The 15,382-nt window shown below is 38.6% G+C and overlaps 1 protein-coding gene across 1 annotated transcript in view; it reads left to right on the top strand.

Annotated features, from left to right (window-relative positions):
- The window catches only part of Lin28b (lin-28 homolog B), a 93,944-nt gene extending 84,494 nt beyond the window's left edge, over positions 1-9,450 (top strand). Inside the window, exon 5 of the mRNA XM_041654677.1 lies at positions 8,065-9,450. Within this exon, the coding sequence (XP_041510611.1) occupies positions 8,065-8,431 (367 nt within the window). The 3' untranslated portion in view covers positions 8,432-9,450. The remainder of the gene's footprint in view (positions 1-8,064) is intronic.
- The last annotated feature ends 5,932 nt before the right edge of the window (positions 9,451-15,382 follow it).

The raw sequence follows: 15,382 nt of genomic DNA, 5'->3' as shown, positions 1-15,382 counted from the left end.
TTGTTTTTTATTTCTATGTATATGGAGGGGTGCCCATGTGAGTGCAGATCACAGCAGAGGTCAAAAGATGTTTAATCCTATAGAGTTGGAGTTACAGGCAGTTGAGAGGTGCCAGATTTGGGTGCCTGGAACCAAACTAAGAAATTCTGGAAGAGGAGGAAGCATTCTTAAGTTCTGAGCTATTCTCTAACCCAAATTTTAAGTCTTTTCTGATTTCAACATAGTTACAAGTTTCTTTAGCAACATAAGTTGCTCCCAGTGGCACATTTTAGATCAATCACACTATGTAACATGCTCCTAAGAACACTAATTTTCTATAAATTAATGTTGCTTATATAAAATAAACATTGTTAAAATGAACTTATGAATATCCTTACCAATTCAGTAATAAAATAGGAGAGGGAGTATTAATATTATCTTCATAAAAACTCAGATCCTATCAACATTATTATTTGTATAAAAAAAGGTAGCTCTATCATTATGATATCAAAGTTCTGCATAACCCAGCAGGTATAATATTGGCTAATCCCAGAGTGACAACTTTTGATTTGTCCGCTATGGGCATTGACTTGCAGACAAGCTGCACAGTAATGAAGTCATACCACCAAAGTTGATTTGTGGTCTCCGTATATTACTCTTTCTTCGGAAATCTCATGCTGTCTGCTTCTCTTTAAACAAAGAGGGGTGTGCATGTGTGTGACCTGGTCACTTTTGAAATTCTTGTTTTATAGACCTGTGTTTTCAGGGTGTTTTTATTGTGTTATTTAAGTTCTTTCATATATTGTTTAATGTCTACATCTACTTGGTAAATGATAAATTATTCCTTTTTCAAGTAATTATGAAATGCCTACTTTAAAATGGGGTTTCAGTCTAATATTTGTATTTATTTATTATGCAAACTTTTGTGAAACAGGTAGTCACTGTGTAGCCCTGGCTTGCCTAAAACTCACTATTTGGACCAGAGTGGCCTAGAACTCCAGGAATATCCTGCTGCCTCTGCCTCCCAAATCCTGGGATTAAAAGTATGTGCTCTCATGGTTGGCATCCAGTCCGGTCCTTAATATTAAAATAAATTTCATTGCTCTTTGGAGAAAATTTTAGTGTAATCACACCAAAACTTAAATCATGTGATGATCAAGAGAAAAAATTGTAAAAGTTGCCACAGTTCTGGTGGAACTGTGTTCCTTTTGGCAGAGTCATGTCACATCTATGGAGACTTTGGAATGGCCCCGTGAGAAGCAGCTCTGCACTTCCACATTTCCAGCCAAGCTACTGAAATAAATAAGCGAGCAAACATCAGTAATTTCTAGCAAATTAGTAATGCATCACTCTCATATTCATCTATCCAAGTGACTACCTCCTATCTTAACCTTTTGGATGCAAGCTAAATATATGTTCTTCCTGTATATATATAAAAATTTTTACTCCTAAAGATAAACATGACCAAATAATAAAAGAAAAACTAAAAGCTTCCACCAGAATGCAGGTTTGTATTTGAATGGTTGTGCCCCTGTTGCTACAGAAAGGTACCGGCTTCTGTGAGTGCATGAGTACAAGTCACTTCAGACTGGACACTCTCTTCGTCTCTTCATTGTCTGGTACTTACTGGCAGAGGGGCCACTGTGGCTGGGATTTGGCCCTGTTTCATAACAAGCTGCTTTTACTCCCAAGAAAGTGGAACACATTAAGTTATCTGTGTTTGAGCATATCTTTCTTTTAGGGGAGAAAAAAACGCAAACATACCAGTCTTTTCCATTAGCCAGAACAGTACCTGTCTGAGATGCTGCTTGTCACCCAAGAGAGATAATGTTTATTTCAAATAAAAGTGTAACTTGTGACCTAGAATTCATTATTTTGCTCTTCCAGTGTGATGTAAAACAGTTAACTCTCAACAAGTGATTATTGAGAGTTTCATGCAGTTGCTGAAAAATCTACCAAGTGCTTTTAAATTTAATAAGATAAACTTCAAAGTACCTGGTTTATAAGGGTCCCTGAGTGAATTGTGTTGACACAAAAAAGGCTCCCTTTGGGCACCCCCACCCATGCCTCCCACTGATGGTTTCTCTCCCCTTCTCTTCTCTTTAAAACCCATTACAACATTTTCTGTCTCTACTTTTCAGTGACCTGAACTGCTATTTGTCTTCTATCCCCTCATTTTCCATCATCTTGTTGTCTTTATAAGATGATGAAAGGCTTTTGGGAAGAGCTGTTGGTGTGTTTTAGCTGGTTCCCAAGTTACTTTGCCACATTTGTAGTTGTACAAGCCAGACCACATCATTAATCAGAGCCAAAAAGCTAATAAACCTGAGACAGTTCAAAAGATAGAAGACATTAAATAAGGTGACAACATAAACATGTAAATTTTATTGTCCAGCTCATTATCACCATGCCTGTCATTGGGATCTAGTAGAAAGTTTTGCACACAGTGTATGTTCTCTTTTAGGAAAGTGATTGAATGGGTTTTATAAACTGTTGAACACACTAACCAGTAGGTGGTAGAGATAATTCCTCATCATATAACCAACTAATAAAAGAGGTCAGTAGAGTAGTTGACAGGTAAGAAACTCCCCTTTGAACTTCTTACAAACCATACCTTAGTTTAAATAGTCTGAAACTGAGATTAGAAGATAGAAAATTAGGAAGGGAGGGAGGGAGGGAGGGAGGGAGGGAGGGAGGACTGATAAAGGGCCTCTCTGGTTGTGTGGTTTACTAAAGCTTCATGACTACTGGAACATTTAGAGACGAATCCTGTAGACAATAACAGAGATAGCAACTTAGGAACAAGAAGTCGGCACACGATGGGGCTTGTCAAAATCGTCTCTCACAGCCTGCCTCTTTCATCTTACAGGGGACAGACAGGTTCTGAAAGTGTTCCCAATAAGAGCTACATTGTCAGTCTTTGACTTCTTGGCTCTCTTGGCTTCTCTGACAACCTATTTATTTCTCATCACTACCTGATGGCTTGATTAACAGATAACTGAATTTAAACCGTGTTCCAACATATTAGAAAAGTATAGAGCTGAGAAATGTATCCTCTCTCTCTCTCTCTCTCTCTCTCTCTGCTGTTGATAACCTTGTGTGCACTATACCCTCTGCCCTCTGTTTCTGGAACTTATTTAGCTGTAATAAAAAAACTGAGAATGGTAAAGGATCTCTTTGGACAGCTTTCTGCAGTTTCTTCACTGAAGTACTTTCCAATCTGATTGGATGGCTTCTCATTTAGAATTGGGAGTTCTATCTACGCCTTTCCTATACCTCCCTTCTTCTCCTGTACTTTGCCTGTGTTCCCCGAAAACAAGATCAGACATGGATTTGAATTTCTATGTAAATCCTTCTCATTTTAAAAACACTGAAAACCATTCCAATTTGTTTTCTTTATAATATTTTTAGATAGTTGCCTGAATGTCTACAGTGCGACTACTCCCTGAATTTTTTCCAAGTCACTTTTAGAACAGAGGGAAAGCATACAACTGGTAAAGACTTTGTAGGCATTGAAGTATTATTTACAAAAGTACATTTTAATGTAATACTCCCACTTTCTCAATTCTAATCATTCTGGCTGATGTCATTTGGACGTACAATTTATTGGGCTGGAAAGATGGCTTAGCAGTTGAGAGCACTTACTGACCTTCTAGAGGATCAGGGTTCTGTTCTCAGCATCCACATCAGATGGCTCGTGAGTGCCTGCAACTCTGATTCCAGTGGATATAAGATCTCTGACCTTTGTGGGTACCTGCACACCCAAGGTACACATATACTCATGCAGGCATACATACATACACATACATAAAAGCAAATCATTTTGAAGATTTTAATTTTAGTTATTTGTGTATGTATGGGTCTGTGTAAGTGAGTAAGTACAGTTGCCAATAGGGGCTACAAGTATCCCTCCTGTTGCAAGAGGAGACCACTTGTTTCCCGGCCACCCTGTTGCTGAGACCTGAAATAACCACTCAAAAACCATATTATTAAATCACTACTTGGCCTATTAGCTCTAACTTCTTATTGGCTAACTCTTACATATTAATTTAACCCATTTCTATTCACTTGTGTATCACCACATGGCTGTGGTTTACCAGCTAAAGTTCCAGCATCTGTCTCTGGCCAGGCTACATGGCTTCTCCCTGACTCTGCCTTCTTCCTCCCAGCATTCAGTTTAGTTTTCCCTGCCTAGCTAAGTTCTACCCTGTAAGGCCAAGCCAATTTCTTTATTCACCAATGCTATTCACAGCATACAGAGGAGAATCTTATATCACCCTTCCTCTGGAGCTAGAGGTACAGAGGTTGTATGAGCCCCCCCAATAGGGTTATGAGGATCTGAATTTGGGTCACCTGCAAAATCAGTACATGTGCTTAATCACTGACCCATCTCTCCAACCCCGTAAATTGTTTTTAAAAGAAAAAATACAATATATATTCATTTATTTCACTAAAGTTAATTTTCTAAGAGTAATAGTTAACAGCTAAATTCTGACTTCCAAATCAAAGTTTTTATTTTTAAAAACAGAATCACCAGAAATTTGGATATGTTTTTAACACTAACACGCACACACACATCACACACATATACATATACAATTGCTTATTTCATAATAAAGTGAAATAAATAAGTTGAAAACCTTAAGATGTTTGTGAATTTTTTCTTTGTTAACTTTGCTATCTCAGGTCTTCTGTTCTATTTACTGATAGAATTCTCCTTTTAATTAGAAATTTTAATCTTAATTTGGTAGTCTTAAAAATATTTACTGTTAATTTTCTTTCACCTTTAAAATCTTCTAAACTATTATAAGTAATACTGATAGAATTGTGCTACCTCATTGGAGATAACATATCTATCACATGATTCCACAAAGAAATCAATGATGTCCTAAAATTAAATTGGACAATTCTGTTAATATTTTTGCTTAATGCATAAGAGAGCCTACTTGGTACCATTGGCTCAGCATTTTATAACATACTGAACAGATGATTTATTTGGTTGAATTTTTTGAAAACACTGCTGGGGATCTGTCCTGGATGCTAGACAATAGATCATGTTAACTTTTAGGCCAGGCTGTTGGAATTGATGACAAAGCATGACTATGGTTTTCTTTATGTAATCCTTTGACCATGACATTTTCTCCCCATTTGTTAGCTTTGTAGCTGTGTGCTACACTTACTATTTTGATACCCACATCATAATATAAAATCCTTTCTAATGAATAAAAACAAACTGATTTGGAGAAGTACAAAGTATGGATAAAGGTGTCTAGACTCATGTACAGCAGGTTTCACATGTGTGGCTGTGGTATCATCTATGAGCTGAAAGGCAGCTGAACGTTAGCATGTCATTCCCTTGGGATGAAGGGTTCCATAATGAGCATGTTCTAAGTTCTTGGTAAAAGCAATTGCCGCTGCTTAAATAGAAGAGGGAAATGAATACCACTTCCCCTTTTAAGGCTCTACACATGCACAATGAATGTTCATCATCAGTGTGAAATGCAGTGACCCTAATGTTAACATATAACCTGAAAAATCCCAATAGGTACATGTGCACATTGAAATGCTGGGAAACTAAAGTTGTATATCTTTCTTTAAAATAACATTTACAACCAGGCTCATGAAACATGATGATCTAAGACTCCATTTGTAAAAGTAGAATTCTGACATCCAGGCTCTTGTTCAGTGAGTAGGCAGAATGGTTCCCTGAATTGGAAAAGGCAGTACAAGCCACAGTGACTGAACCTGCTGTGCACGCAGGAGAGTCGGCTCTATTCCTAGAGTCTCCTCCTATTTTCTGTCTTTGAAAATGAACTCCTGGCTGTCCTCTGACCTCAGCACATGAATGTAATGAAGAACAAAAAAAGATACCTTACAGGTGGGCAAAAGGCAAATTTAATGTAAGAATTCCTCTTCTCATTATACAGGAAATCAGATCAGTAAGTAATGTGGTCAGATTCATAGGTGACATTTTCCAGTCTATTTTGAGGGCGTGAATTTCAAGCATTGGCTGAATAATTTTCATCGTTTCCCTTTATGCTCTCAGGTCATTGTGTGGGTATTGTATCTGAACTGCAGTGCTTAATTTACTATGGTGTATATGTGAGCAACAAGGAATTAAAACACTTTATTTCTTGACTTCTCTCTTTACATTTGAAAACATAATGCAGTCTATTAAGATAAACAAGTGCCTATTGGCTTTTACAAAGAATAGAATCCCATCTTGTCTGTTCTGTAAGATGACATTGACAGGGAGCTGAAGAGATGGCTCAGTGGTTGGGAATATTTGCTGCCCTTCCAGAGGAGAGGTCCTAAGTTCAATTACCAGCAACTACATGGCAGTTCCCAACCATCTATAGTGGGATCTGATGCCCTCTTCTGGCATAAATTTGTACATACATATAGAGTATGCATACATTAAATAAGTAAGTAAATAAATAAATAATGCTAATATTGCAAATGGGGAAGCAGACGATGCTTAACCTTAATTTATGCTGAGTATCTACATACAGTGCTTGTTAAATTACTAGTAACTAATTTGTTTTTTAAATGTAAAATAATTAAGTTACCAAGCTTGGCGTTCTCAAACATACAAATATAATTAATCATATAGATCATATAGTCTTAAACTACTTTTTACATCTATCATATATTTTGCTCTTCAGTTTTAAAAATACTGATTTATAATGTGCTTTATGGTGAGAAATATGGAATTATAACTGTACTTGGAAAGTAAATTTAATATAAAAACCTCTAAAACAGTTGTTTGGAAACATTAATCAGTGAGCAAATTCTCTTTAAGACTCAGAACGAAACTTTTTAAAATACAAGTGCTTCTGAGATCCTCCATTTTTGACAATTCCTTTTTATTTTTTATGTGCATTGGTGTTATGTTTGTTAATATGTCTGCATGAGGCTGTTGGATCCCCTAGAACTGGGGTTACAGACAGTTGGGAGCTACCATGTGGTTGCTGGGAATTGATCCTGGGTCTTCTGGAATAGAAGCCAGTGCTCCTAATCTCTAAGTCATCTCTCCAGTCTCTGTGTCTCCATTTTTAAAACTGTATTTTGAGAAGGAAATTATGATTGGAATTGAGTAAATGAATTACTTTACTCTGTTTTTAGAAGTTGGATATCCAGCATCTAGTATGGAACCCCGTCAGTGTCTCCAGTGTCCCTTCAGACTTAAGTAACAAATGAGAGTGAGGTTTATGCTTTCTTCAGTTTAGGGAAGTTTACTCTAAGGGAAAGCTAGTGTCTATAGGAAGAACAAGCCAGCTTTTCCAGGTACCAGCTAGCATTAGACTGAACTGTTTGGTCTCCATCCTCGGATGCTTCTTTGAAGCATTGTTCTGGTTTGGACACTCACTGTCTTGCCTCATGCTTTGTAAAACACTGGACATCATTGTTTTGTTTGTTTGTTTTTTGACTAGACAGCTTAGGTATCAAATTTCCTTGTAAATTTTATACAAAGGTAAAAAATTATTTTAGTCCTATTAGCTTCCATGGATAAAATAATAAACACTGAAGTCTTTTTTAAGCCATAAAACTTAATTTAGACTATAATTTTCCTAAAGGCTGAGCAAGTTAATTTCTATCATGACAGACAACTATATTTTTATATTCATTTTTAAAGCCAGCTGGTGGATCTTTGGTTTATCATTGACTGCCATCTAGTGGGTCAAACTATTCTTTCACAATAAACCATTAAACTTGAGTGACTCATTTCTGTATGGGAATCCTTATCATTTTTGGTGCCTTTGTTTTCACTGACTGTTGTGTTTCACCAACTGTTGTGTTTCACCAACTAATTTCTAAAGTCGCTGGGTCATTTTGGTGATGATAAGCCTTAAAGCAGCCAGTATAAATAGTATAAATGGTTCATATCAAGTCACATTGAATAAACTGATCTCATCGACAGCTTTTGAATTTTGGTGATTAAAGTTGACATCAATGTAAATTATTATTTCAATAATTATTATTTATAATAATAATTTTAATATTTAATTATTTTAATAACCACTGCTTTTCATTAATTATACACTCTACCTACTTTTAAGATATTTTTCTCGTATTTCTTTGCAGATGCTACAACTGCGGTGGCCTTGACCATCATGCTAAAGAATGTAGTCTACCTCCTCAGCCAAAGAAGTGCCATTACTGCCAGAGCATCATGCACATGGTAGCAAACTGCCCGCACAGGATTATTGCACAGCCGCCCGCCAGCGCTCAGGGAAGACAGGAGACAGAGTCCCAGCCCTGCACTTCTTCTTCGCCAAGAGAAGTGGGAGGGGGCCATGGCTACACATCACGTTTTCCTCAGGAGGCGAGGTCAGAGATGGCAGAGCTGTCAGACAGGTCACCCCAACAAGTTTCATCCACGAAGGCATTTGTAGCAACAGAAGAGCCAAACAAAAAGGGGCCTTCAATTCAGAAACGGAAAAAATCTTAATCTCGTCGGCATTTTCTTCACCCGGCTGGGAAGTCTACCTCACGCAAGCACAGGGGAATAGTATTCTACAGATAGCAGCTGACCGGGATTTTAACTACTGTTGAGGAACTGTGAATTTCTTAATCAGACAAATCATTCTTGAGCAAATTACATTTAAGCAGGGTTTCATGTTTTATAGACTCGAAATACATATAGTATGTGCTGCATAAGTGAGAAGAGAGACTTAAGTCTATATGTATGTGTAGAGATTTCACATAGGAGCACAGGTGTATACATACACATACATGTGTATAGATAAATGTGTGTATAGGCCTGTCTTTAAACATGTATTATGGAGATATAAGCACATACTCTCCCACAGATAATTGGGCATCTCCAAGCATTGAAAATCCATGTGAAGCATTTGAGGTGGTCTCATAATTAACCCTTAGAATTTTTCCTAAATTTTCTTTTATATTACATAAACATAACCTCCTGACTGTTACTTTTTTGTGAACCAAAGTATGCATCAGATCTCAGACTGCCAGTCAAATGGTACTAAAGGTTTTTGGGATACTCGGTGCCTCCCAAGTCTGGATTCACTGCTGTGTCCTGGTGCTGATGGAGTGCTTGCTTTTGCTGTTATCTGCCTTCTCCTGTTTGAAGGTGGCAACTTAACTCTAATGCCTCTGACTGCCATAAGCTTTTATTTTTGGATACATAACTCCAGAAAAGACAATGAATGTGAAGTTTCTGGGCTGGTATTTCAGTGTCTTTTGTTCTGATTGTGATTTACATGCCTATTAAGAAGAATGAAGGGGAGGGTAATGTATAAATATCATGGTGTAATCCTTTTCAGTGGTATTTTGATACCAGCTCTTTTACATATTTCTTAGGTTTTTAAGGGACTATGGCAACGGAAGCCTCCCTTGACTAAGCAGCTCCTGAACCATCACTTAGAACGGGAAGGTCTCCTTACTTACTACTGAAGCCTTAAAGGAAACTAATTATTTGGGTATATTTTAGTGGCTGCCTTTATTATCCCCATAGAATCCTCAGACCTGTTTTAAAACAAACACCATAGAAATGAAAAAATAATGCGGCTTAGAGTGAAAATTAAGTAGATGCTTACAGTTGCCCAACAGATACAGTCTGTGGCTGATACTAAAAAGAGTAGCATTTGGTGGCAGGCAGCTAGAATGATAAGCCTGGAGCAGAATTAACAAATCCCCACTGCCATGTGGCCAGAAATACTTTCTCTGATAACATTGATGCCATGGCAGTTGCCTGGAGTATAGAAGTTGAAGTAACCTAAGTTACGGATTCAGGATGAGCATTCGGGGCTATTGATAAGAATCTTCTCAGATGGATTCTCAGTTTGCGAACAGATTGTCTTAGTATAGTTCTGTTCTCCATCATGTTAAAAAAAAAAAATTTGAAACATCTCCAAGAAGGTACCAAGGAATTGCAGTGCATAATTTTGGCAGTTAATATAATTTATATGGGCCTGTTGGTGTAAGCTCAGATAATCAAACAAGAAAGCATCGTGACTCAAATGAGATGCATTCTGCTGAGGAGTTCCTTCCTCCCGTGTGCCAGTCCTTTCCAGGTTAGCTTGAATCTCTTGACAGTGTTTATGAGAATTCCCGTAGTATTCTGTTGATGTGTCAGTGTGCTGTAGTGCAGAGCTTACTGTTGACGATATTGAATGTGACGTAGCCATAGAGAAGTACTGCCTTGCCTTATGTGAGCATTTCAAGCTTATTTAAATTATGTAGACAAATCAAAGTGTCACCCAAGTATAATGAACAAAGTAACAGTTGTACAAGCAAAATATGACAGGTGACTTTGAAAGTTCAAACCAAAGTTCCTTGACTATAGAAATAGGAAATTATGGACTTGAAAATTGGACATTCTGTTTACATATGAAAATTCAGAGCTGAGATCACTTTTAAAAATTAAGTAGAAAATTCTGGAACACTTGAACTATGGACCTTATGGGTGCAGTTGACATTTTTCAGCATCTAAGCAGACTGAATTACTAAGAGCACATACAGAACCTTATGGTTAAAGTTGGGGTTTATTTTTTATATGAAAATATTGTCACTGTTACATGCTCAGGACAAAGAACTTTGCTCAGGGAACATACAATATGATGTTTTTATTGTTTCTTTACAGACTAATCTATCGCCCTGCCTACTCGAAACAAGCCAAATAAATTAGGTCTTTATGTTCGTACATGTACTTGTTGGTAACTACCTCTGAGTTTGACATCGATTATAATTCTGAATATCAGGTATTGGTCCTCCTGTTTTTATTTCATGTGAAAAGCCTCATAAAGCAAACTCGTCCACTCCTTGCAGATGTGAATTCACTGATATGAGCACATTGCTCATTCCCATTGGTGAAACATTCCGTTTACAGCAAATGGCTACCTCCTAGCTATTACATAGCACACCTTGATGCTGCTGCAGCCTTATAGTAATTCTCTGGTACAGACACTTTCAATCTGTAGCATAGATAGGCGTTTACAACTGCATGTTTCTCCAAAATGCCTGTGAATAATAGGACTTCTCATGTTAGGTAGCAAAGTCTCCAAGCATTTCCTTAAAGTTAACATGTATTGAGTGTAAAGGAGTATAGGCACTCTTTATGCTAAGCAAAACAACACAGAAACAGTCTTGAAAACAGCTCTGTTGCTTAGAGGTGGGAGCAGGAGGATGCACAGAAGCAAACATGATGTAAAAGATTCCTACCCCCTTCACGTGTATCTTTGTTGCACTGAAGACAAAGCAGACTTCATCATTACAAGCCCCTGGTGCGGAACAAACCAGCAGCAGGCCGCCTGCCTGCCATAGAGGGAACTGAAAGTGCAGTGCCACTCCTACCCAGGAGGGAAAGGAGTCTGTGAAGCACCATTTTTTTCAGGGGTTCCTAATAGTGGGGCGATGGTCTATGAATTGAGCTACCTTTTGACCCACCCTCCATGTCAACACAAAGGTAATTCCAAAAATGATGTCCTACCAGCCTTTTAGCCTGCAGACCCTTCATTCTCTACACAGCAGGACATAGTGGAGACGTTTTTATACTTGTATTTCTAGTCTTTGGATGTATTTTTACAAATGAATGATTTAGGGAGATTTTTATCTGCTTATAACTTAGAAATTTTAGTGTGCAATCTAAAGGAAAGGATAAAGACATCACGATATTAGCATCAGTCCACCTCCCAAATATAGGATGGTTTTTATTGCCAATTATTTTTGTACTCTGGCTCAGATTTATTTTGCACCAGTGCAGGCCTGAGATGCCACTGGTTGCACGTAGTTTGTGAATGGAAGGCCCCGAGTGTTGATAGACTTTGTGACACTCACTGTAGGAGGGATTAGACAGGATGTGGGGAATCTCATTAAGTCTTAAGTTAATTTAAATTAATTTATCTGTTTTCTCTAAGAAATGTTTATCTTAAAATATATATGTATTTCACCTTTGTTATAAAATCCAGGAAATTATATGCAAGTGCAGCTGCGCCGACTTTAATTTTCTAGATGTCTTAATGAGATGTATTTGTTTTAGAAAAAGAACAACTTGTTGAAAGCATCCAGTTCTGTCTTACATACTGACAGCAGCCTCAAGATGTGCCTGTGTGAGTTGTGACCTGGTTGTTCTGTCACAGTGAGAGGGTGACCTGTGACGCACTGTGGGTCTTACGCTTGGAACAAAGTACTGTACTGTGAGCAAGTATTCCGACGTTAACACGCCCGTGGCTTACCCTTGTCCGTTCCCAGCCTGAAAGGATGGTGCCGACTACCTCTCCCGTCACTGACTTCGTCAACCGCAGGCGCCCACCACCAAGCTGGCTTTAATCAGTGTGTGTCTCTCGCGCTGTTAACAACTCTAGCCATATAAAGACCAAAGTGAACCCTGATTTCTGTTTGTCTTTAACACGGTGTTTTATCTAGTATTTTAAAATTATCTTGTAGTGCTTAGATTACCTCATAGGCCATTTTGATTCATGTTGTTTACAAGTGAAAATTTTTAAAAATACACTTGAACTGTCGCCACCAAGAACAAGAGAGGAGCTGCTATTGGAACGGCACCCTGCATCCCGTCACCTCAGTGGACTGACCGTTCTGCAGACTGCAGCTTAGTGTTGTCGTTTCATGCCGGATGTCCTACTCTCTCAGCTATTGATGTTTTGAGATTTAAAATTACGTGATAGAAAATAAAAGATACAGTGTTGTCATTTATGATGGGTTTGGAGATATTCTGTGTTGACTTCTATGAGAAATTAAGTAAATGGGTAGTGGGCTTTTAGGAGGTATTCACACCAAGGTGTGGCTGAGTTAAAGGTTTCAGCATGGTCTGCTAGTGGTGGTAAGCATGAAGTTTTTCTTTTGGGGCTTGTCTTCATCAGGACTGTCCAGTATTATCAAGCAGAGATTATACAAACTTGTAAATCAAGATATATCCTTGTGGTCAGAAGGAATGTCATGGAGCTTTAAAAAAAAACCTTTTGGAGAAATCATTTTAGAATTTTCTTAACAGGTTCTTCCTCATTATGAAGGATTTGGAAGGAACAAGCTAGGACACTCAGGACCAGATATTTAAAACGTTAGTGTAAACTGATGAGACTGTGTGCAGTGGTGGTGCCCTGTCAAATAAATGGGTGACGCCGTTCTAAACACTACTCAGTCCCATAACTAAACTCATTTTCCACTCTATTCCTGGTGATTGACTTCATTATTACATGTTGTTTTATGACCCCTACATCATTTACATTTAAGAGTTAAAAACGCTGCCGGGCGGTGGTGGCGCACGCCTTTAATCCCAGCACTCGGGAGGCAGAGGCAGGCGGATCTCTGGGAGTTCGAGGCCAGCCTGGTCTACAAGAGCTAGTTCCAGGACAGGAACCAAAAGCTACGGAGAAACCCTGTCTCGAAAAATAAAAAAAAAAAAAAAAAAAAGTTAAAAACGCTTTTTAAATTGCGGATGTGCGGGTGTGCATGCGAGAGCAAGCGCCCTTGGAGACCAGAGGCACTGGATCCCTGGGAGCTGGAGTTCCAGGGGCTGTGAGCCTCCTGACGTGGGTGCTGTCAACAGGTTCTCTGCAAGGACTGTACTCAGGCTTATCCAGTGTCCAGTGAACCTTCTCTCCAGCCCCCAGTTTTGTTTCATATTTGTTTGTTTGTGTAATTGATCCTTAGCCATCTAAGTGACGACTTCTGTGGCCTCAAGCCACTCATGTATCAGTGGATAGACTCACTGCTCTTCGTGTTAATACAAAGTGTTTTTGTTGAAAAATGTTGTACTTTAGAAAATCTAAAAAATGTTTTTAAGAAGAAAAATATACGGAAAACAGAACAAAACAAAAGGAAAGAAAAATATAGGGGATGAGAGATGCTCAGTGATTAAGAGCAGAGTCTGCTCCTGTAAAGGACCTGGGTTTAGTTCCCAGTACCCACATGGTAGCTTACAGCCATTTATAACTCCAGTTCCTGGGGATCAAGTGCCATCTTTGGTCCTCTGTGGGTGCTAGTACACATATACATACTGAAGGCAAAAAACTCATACACAAAAATAAATATTTAAAGAGGAAAAATATGAAATAAAATATATCATTACATGCAAATAACTAATAATACTTATATTTATTTTAAAAGGTGAAAAAAAACTAAGATCGTCCTGTGATCTAGAAATAACCAATTAACAGTTTTGTTAATTTTCTTATGTCAGATGTGCACATATACACACATGGGGCTCTACATATCTACAGATGTGCATGTATACACACATGGGGCTCTACATATCTACAGATGTGCATGTATACACACATGGGGCTCTACATATCTACAGATGTGCATGTGTACACACACATGGGGCTCTACATATCTACAGATGTGCATGTATACACACATGGGGCTCTACATATCTACAGATGTGCATATATACACACATGAGGTTCTACATATCTACAGATGGGCACCTATACACACATGGGGTTCTATATATCTACATTAGACAAGTTTGGAGCTTGACATTTACTTGGCATTAGATGTAGTTTGAAGTTTTCCTTTGATATTTGTCATACACAGTTTTGTTGTAGAGATAAAAATTGTTCAAGGGAGTGTGGAGATGGGCGGCTCAACAGTGACGAACACTGATTGCTCTTCCAAAGGATCTGGGTTTGATTTCCAGAATCCACATGGTGGCTCACAACCATTTTATTACACACTTTTTAAAATATTACTTTTATTTTTGTGTACGAGTGGTTTGCTTGCACTATGTATGATTACCTTGTTTCTGCCTGGCACCCTCAGGAGACAGAAGAGGGCACTGGATTCCCTGAAACTGGATGGGTTGTGAGCCACCACGTGGGTGCTGGGAAGCAAACCTAGGTCTTCTGCAGGAGCAGCCAGTGCTCTTTACCAGTGAGCCATTTCCAGCTCCAGGGCATCCTGTGCTCTCTTTTGGACTCTACAGGTATGAGGCACACACATGCAAGAAAAACACCCATCTGCATAGAATTCAAACAAATCGTTCACAAATACCACTTTTGATGAATGTACATTTAGTTTGAAGGTTGAGCACCACCAGGTACATTAGGAGGAAGGGGGATCCCAGACAGAAGAAACAGCATAAAAAGGCCAAAGTCCAATTGAGCAGTTCACAGGGAGGTAGTGAGTGAGAAAAACCGACCGTGGGCTCTGATGGCTCACTGGGTGCCTGCACTGGGGGCAGCTGATGCGACCAGGGACTTGAGGACATCTTCTGACCTGGCACCCCTTTATCAGCTCCCTCAGAGTGCTTCCTGTCCCCCAGGTGCTTTGAGAATAGAGGAAGTTGTCTTCCTAGCAGAGGAATAAGGAATTAATAAGGACTTTAGGGCTGCTGGAAGAGTACATTTGAAAGACAAGTGACAGAGATGGAGGCTTCTAGAAAAAGAGATTCTTTTTAAAAACTGACTGCATATTA

The sequence above is a fragment of the Microtus oregoni genome, unplaced genomic scaffold, assembly GCF_018167655.1.
Source record: "Microtus oregoni isolate MIOR12 unplaced genomic scaffold, Mior012 000006F_ref0000085, whole genome shotgun sequence".
Taxonomy (NCBI): domain Eukaryota; kingdom Metazoa; phylum Chordata; class Mammalia; order Rodentia; family Cricetidae; genus Microtus; species Microtus oregoni.
The sequence above is the reverse complement of the archived record's forward strand: the minus strand, read 5'-3'. Positions and strand labels throughout refer to the sequence as shown.